General features: G+C 44.5%; 1 protein-coding gene across 1 annotated transcript; it reads right to left on the bottom strand.

Moving 5' to 3' along the window:
- Nucleotides 1–3,766: 3,766 nt before the first annotated feature.
- Nucleotides 3,767–5,777, bottom strand: LOC105875373 (prostate and testis expressed protein 2). Its single transcript, XM_012772384.2, has 4 exons — nt 5,661–5,777; nt 5,493–5,516; nt 4,899–5,027; nt 3,767–4,544 (listed from the first exon to the last, which is right to left on the bottom strand). Exons 1-4 carry the CDS (start codon nt 5,710–5,712, stop codon nt 4,408–4,410), a joined length of 342 nt encoding a protein of 113 aa, XP_012627838.1. The 5' UTR covers nt 5,713–5,777; the 3' UTR covers nt 3,767–4,407.
- Between the last annotated feature and the right edge of the window lie 1,192 nt (nt 5,778–6,969).

Below are 6,969 nucleotides of genomic sequence, written 5' to 3'. Positions count from 1 at the left end.
TCTCTATGTTGGGATTCTATTTTGTCTTCAATTCCATTGAGTTTTCTAACAACCCTTATTCAGAATTCTTCCTCTGTCAGTTTAATCATATCATGTAAGTTGATGTCAGTTGGAAGAGATCACGTATTTACTTTTGGAGGTGACTTTTCTCTCTGATCCTTCATGTTTCCTATGATCTTTCACTGGTTCTTTCTCATCTGACTACTTTGTCAAGGACCAGAAGTGCTGGGACTGGTTTATGGACTAAATTCTGGAGTCCAAAGGGATGATCCTTGGCAGAGCTTCGGAGATGTGCTCTGGTCCTGTTTTCTCTTAGAGGAGTTTGAGCTTGTTGGGTTATCTTTGACCTGATGTCTTCACCTTCTGCTTTCAGAGTTTAGTGAGTTTGAACCCCTTGCTTAGACACCCAGGAGTTAAATCACTCCTGTGAGCATGAGTCCTCTATCAACCACTAGATTGAGTTGGGAGGAACTGTGTTAGGGTATGAGTTTACTCTCTCTTTTGTTGCTTGTGGTTTGTGTGGAGGAGTCAATTATCAAGGTATTCCAAAACCTTTGTACTGTGCTCTAAGCCTCCAAATACTATATACAGGTATCTCAATTTGGGGGGAATGTCCTGTCACTCTCAAGTGTTCCCAGAGCCCTGATACTACTTTAGGCAGGGTGAGAAGAGCAACAGGTATCAGTAAGCCTAAGAGAGAATACTTCAGAGGTTGCTTGATCTGTAGCTAGGGGGAGCTGCTAATATGTTATTCAGAGTTCTTTCATTACTCTTGCAGAGCAGTTCCTGGTGGGGGGAGTCAATTGGTGCAATTGCTAAGGACTGTGATCTAGAATTACCTTCCCGAACCACAAGCCCCTAAGCTGGCAACAGTCTGGGTGCCAAGAGCAAGCCCTTGTGTTCGGATCTTATTAGACAATCAAAACCAACCCATGTATGTAGACATCACTCTGCCCCCTTTTGCTTAGTTCCAAGGTCCCACTTATTCAAGCTAGTCATACAGGGAAAGTGACTTTTCTCCTTTCTCCCTTCCTTCTTGAGCTGAGTCTGTCTTGGTGGGCTGGGTGGAAGGTGATGGATGAGACTGCCACAAGTCTCAGTCTGGGAAAGATCTTTTCTCATTTTCCCCCCTCCTGCAAGGGTGGAGTCTGCCCTGCCACAGGGAAAGATAACCCACCAGACTGGGGGAAAGGCACTTCCTAGGGCTACCTGGCATCTCAGCCCAGGAAGAACTCTTGTTCTTCCACCCCTCCAAGGGTGGGGATTTATCTAGTTTGTATGTAGCCTAAACCTCAGGGCTGTTGGAGAAGCCCTGCCCGAGGCCACTGAGGATCCCAGACCAGAGAATTACCTGCTGCGCCACTCCGCCCCTGCAGAGGTGTGGTCAGTTCCTTCCGCATGAAACCCCAGTGATCTAGTCGCAGCCAAGGGCCATCTGAAACCCCAACAGATCTCAGCCCAGAAAGCAGACTCTCTCACCCCTTTGCAATTCCCAGGAATGAGACTATCCCTTTGGCTGCAGGCACCAGCTATCAAGCCACAGTAAAGAGGTGGATATGGGTCTCAGCTTGAAAGGCTGTCCTGATGAGCACTAGTACTGCCTTTCAGCCACCAGTGGGGAAGATGAAGCAAAGTTGAGGTAGCAGACTCATGCCACGAGTTGAAGAACAGCCTCCTTCTCAACTCCACCCAGAGGTGGAGTCTGTCCCTTTGGCATGAAGCACCCAGCTCGAGTAGCAGGAGAGTGCAGGTAGCAATGTCTCCCCAAGTAGCATCTGGAAAAGCAGACTCCTTCTCAACTCTACTAGGTCAAGGCAGGCTCTGTTCTCTTGGTATGAAATGCAGGCAGCTGGGTGGGGCAGGTGGCTGGGTGGGGCAGGAGACCACCCAAGTCCAATCTGGCAAGTTAGCCACGCAAGCAACCACTCTCCCATTTCTGCCCTTTCAAACGTAGAGCCTGAGCCACCAGAATGGGAAGACCCTGGGCAGGGTTGGAGGAGTAGAAGCTTCTCTTGTTATTTCCCTCTTCCAAATGCCAGACCTGCTCAGCCAGGGTACGGCAAGGGGGAGGTCTGAGACCACTTCCACAGAAACCTGCAACAGTGTTTCCAGGCTACAGGACTCTCAGAGTGGCAGCTGCCTGCCCATGTAGAACCAGTGCAGAAGGCACCTGCAGGGTGGAAAGCTGGGCTGAATTTGGAGGTCTGTCTCCAATCCACCTGCTGAGCCCATTGCTCATTGCAGCCCATTGCAGGGGGAGCCCATTGCTTCCCCAACACGCTGAGTCACAACCATTTAGGTGCAGAAATCTGCACTCTGATCACCCTGCGCCAGCCAACTCCTTAGCAATTTCCAAAGGCAGATCCTCCTTTAAGGTATACACCCCCACCCCCCGGCCTGGTCCTGGAAGCCTCCTGAAGTGAGATGCCTGTCACCAAGCTCTCTCCTGCGGTACTGGGAAGTGTCCACTGGGTCCAGACCCTCCCACACCCAAAGCTGCCTTGGCAGAGCATACAGGAGAGTTCAAATTGTTCCCCACTCCAGTCTCTACTCCACACAGCCTATCCATGTGTGCCACCACTTCCCACCGACTTCAGGCACTTCTCTGCCTGTGTAGAAGTGGAGGTCGGTGGGGGAAGAAACTCCCCCCCCCCCTACAGCTTGCACTTCCTCAGCCCGCCAGCCAATTGGCAGGGCGGTCCCACACTCCCTCCCTATTGTATATTTCAGACTTTCTGGGCTTTGCTGTAGATTCTCCGATTCACCTTAGTTTTTCCCCAGTGTTGTCCCCAGTGTGTTCTTCTCTGCAGCTTTACAAAGCTGATCCTGTAGTAGTGCAATTAACTCACATGTAGTTATCCACTTTCTTCACTTCTCACTCTGAGAGCAGAGAGCCAGGAGATCACCCCTAATCCACCATTTTTTCTCCCTCCTGAGTCAAATATATTTTTAAGGTCTATTTTGAAACCCAAAGTTATACAATGTTCTCTTTTTCTTTTCCTAGACTGACTTTGACCATCCACATGATTCAAAGGAGGAGACAATCCATATAAAACTAGAGCTCATAACTCAAACTGAAAATACCCACGTTGCATTGGCTTTTTCAATCTGCTTATCTGTTTTGAAAAAGTTGTCTTCAAATCTGTCTCCATTCTTACTCTGTAAAACATAAATTGAGAATGCCTCAGAAGGGATTGCATTATTAGACACAAAGACAGAGTTCACCAAACTACCCAAGTAAAGGGTTGGTTGGTTCATTGTAAAAATTTTATATGTCATAATGTAAGAGGAAAAAAGTTCGTGGAAGTCCAGGACCAAGAACTGCAGTAGGCCTCACAAGGAGAAAAATGCTAGGACTAGTCTGTATCCAAGGAAGCTTCGCTATCTTGGCTGCCATGTGCCACTCCCACATTGATGCTACTCAGTCTCTCTCTGCTTATTTGTCTCATTCAGTATCTGCCAGCTTCTCTTCCCACCACTATCACCATTCTATTATCTCAGAACTACTTCTGAGGTAGTTCTATCTTAGAACCCTATCTCACACAAGGCACCCTGTTACTTGAACACTACCTCACAGTATTCCTGCACATTCTATCATCTTCAATTACTGGGCCTCATCAGCATCTTTTTCTCATTCCCATGAGAAGGAACAGAGTAGCCATCCTCCAACAACACCCCCATTCCCAGTCCAATAACCTAGTTCAATCATGTGCCCAAGGTTACCTGGCCAGCCAAAGCCATGACAATTCAAACCAACTCTGCCCACAACAAATTGCCTCTCAAATCTTGGTTTTTACAAACTGAAATGCCCCTAAAATTTTTTCAATGCTTCATCCTGATCGCTGTCATTTTTTGTTTTTTGTGTGTTTTTGTGGGTTTTTTTGGCCCAAGATTCCTCTGAGAGCTCTACCAGAGAAAGATTTGGTTCTTGTTTCCAGAAAATTGAAAAGGCAGGGTCAGCCCTCTCCAGAACCCAAAGGCAAAAGGACAGTGCCAGAAAGTATTAGGGCCCACCCTAGGAAAACCCCAGCCCAGAGGAGTATGTGCAAATGAGGATAGTAGGGTCACAGAATTCTTAGGACAAGTTTGGGATTATTTTGGCCCAAGTCTTCACATTTTTCATATAGCAGATAATAAATGACCAAGTCTGAGCTTATTCATAGCAGCATCACCATGAGGAAATTAAACTAAGTCTTGCAAAGATTCAGTCCAGTGCTTCACCATTCATAAGACGCAGCTGCCCTCCCTGCTTCTCTTTTCACTGCCAGCCACCTTCTTCCTCTCTACTATTGGTTAGAAGAGAAGAGTAAAATTTCTTTCATTTCTTCATTTAATTCCTTTCTCCTGATGAGTATTATTCCATTACATGGGTTAAAAAATGATCCAAAATCCAGGAAAGTTCTAGAACTAGAGTCCCTCAGGGAGGTTGCAATAGTTACTATGATTGCAACAGATAAGCTCAGTCCTCTTTTCAAAACCCAAGAAGTTGATGTCTTCACAGTTGGTCATACATGACAGTTTTGAATAATGATACATACTCTTCCCTGAGGAGTGAAAAGAGAGGGAATACAACTATAATGACTTCACTTCTTCCTACCATATTCTGAAGAATAACCTGTCTTCAGATGCTTACTAACTTTGCTCTAGCCACAAATGAACTTCTAGGCTGAGTCTAGTAATTGCTGACCCAGAGAGTAGATTTTGTTCCCTAACAGGTAAGAGACATCAGCCTCCCCTTCACCCCACGTTGTCTTAAAGAAAAGTCCATCTTTGCCATCCCTTCTACCTAACTACTCCATCCTCACCTATCTGTTCACCCACTCACTCTGAGGACAAAAGGACACCACTGTTCTCCAAGAAGGAGGTTTGTTTCTCAGTCACTCTATACCCCACATTACCTTTTCTTGTAAGTATATAGATGTTCTCAACAGCACAGGACTGCTTGTGCTTCAGAGTGCAGGATTTCATGACATCATAGCACAACCCAAGATGATATTTTCTACATTTATAACACATTATTTCAGTCTCTGCCAGACACAAAAAGAAGTGCTTAGGGGATGCAGTCTGGAGAAGGTTCTCTGGGCCTGGAGGCTCTGCTATAGGAACTCACTCCTGCCTAGTGGTCCCTAACCTTTCTCAGGCCATGGAATCCTTTGATAACCTTGTGATGATAAGGTGTACAAAAACAAATCAAATGCTGTGTATGATTTCAGGAGGTCAGTGTTCTTGTGAAATTTATCCATCGACTCCAGTAAAGAATTCCTTATCTAGCCTGATGATTTTCTCCAATAATGGGTAAAAGGCAGCAAAGAAGGGAATCTTAGTCTCCCTGCTCCGAGAAATGGACTAAACAGGTTTTCAAAAGATGAAACTTCTTGGATTCTATAGTAAGAATAGATTACAGTCCTCTCTGAAGATGGAGGGGAGATTTACTCCTAAACATGTCACAAATAATGTTTTTACCCAGGACTTCAGATAAGCCATGGTTATACCTTTTAGAGTGTCTTGAAGATTACCTGTGAGGAGAAGAAAAATCTTCCTTGTTATAATCTCACATACATCTGTACCAGTCCTAAGAGCCTATTTTGAAACTTCTCCTTCCCCAGCATCTGCCTATCTCTTAACCAACCACCAGCTGCCCTTCTATCTCCAGGACTTACCCCAATATGGGCAGAGCAGAAAGACTGTGCCCAGCAGAAACAGAACAAACATCTTAGATCTTTTGTCATGTGCAGCTTTCTGTGGAAGGTGCTGGTTGTTCTCCTACTGTGATCTGTCCTTGGGCTAGTCATCTAAATCATATAATCATAAAAGTTCCGGGACACACAGTACCTCCATGTTCCCAGAGCCAAGCCACCATATCCAATTTCCTCATGGCATTCCAAAGAGGGTGCTCACTCTGATTTTGCACAAATCCTCTAATGAAAATAAAATTGTGACCTTCCTGATTCACCAAACCTGCTCCTACTTCAGTGCTGTAGGTCTTAACAAATCTGGAAGGTATTTCTTATAGCTACCCATGTCCCATTCTCAAGTAAGACTCTAACAGCAAGTCTTATCCATTCTACCTACTAATTTCTCCCCACATAGGTTTATTAGTCTCTGAATCCACTGCTATTACCATAATTCAATACATCATCACCTCTTGCCTAGACCAACATTCGTTGGCCTCCCTGCTTCTACTCTGCTCCTTTACAATAGTTTCTCCATAAAGCAGTCAGAGAACCCTTTTATAGATCAGAGACATCACACTCCTGCTCAAAACCTTCCAACTACTTCTCATTACCTTTAAAAGAAAATCCAAAGTTCTTATCATAGCCTGCAAAGTCTTCCTCAATCTGAGCAATGACCCACTTTCCCACCAAATTCCCCCTTTTCACTCAGGTCTTTGCTCAAATATCACCCCCTCAGACAGAGCAGCATTTCCTGATCAATCTCTAGAAATGGCAACCTTTGTTCCCCACCCTGTCTCCTGCTTTGCTTTTATATGTTGTAGTAATTCTGACTACCTGAACTTATGTATTTATTTGTTCACTTTTTGATTCCTCCGCTAGAACAAAGGGCTTTATTTTATTTACCACAGTATACTCAATATCTGGAGGCTTATAACATAGGAAACACCCAATAAATATCTGTGGGATGAATTAATGGTCTTCCCACACCCAATCTCGCATCTCTGCAATCCATTCTCCAGAGCAACCAGACTGATCATATTGGTTTTTAGAACTATAATAAGAATGTGAAAATGAGACTCTCTACACTCCAGCAAGACAGTAGGTGGCAAGTATTTTTACATTTCAAAGGGAAATGTAAATTCCATTTTGTTATACTACTTAGGCAGATTTACAAAAAAAAATAAATAATGACCTGTTTTAGTACCCTGGACCTTTTGCCTATCTGGATGGTATAAATAAACAGTAAAGTGTCAGAAAATAAAATGGAAAGAGTTTTTAGTCTAGGCTGAAATAT

Source organism: Microcebus murinus, chromosome 4 (genome assembly GCF_040939455.1).
Source record: "Microcebus murinus isolate Inina chromosome 4, M.murinus_Inina_mat1.0, whole genome shotgun sequence".
Lineage (NCBI taxonomy): Eukaryota > Metazoa > Chordata > Mammalia > Primates > Cheirogaleidae > Microcebus > Microcebus murinus.
This window is presented reverse-complemented; position numbering and strand designations above follow the sequence as displayed.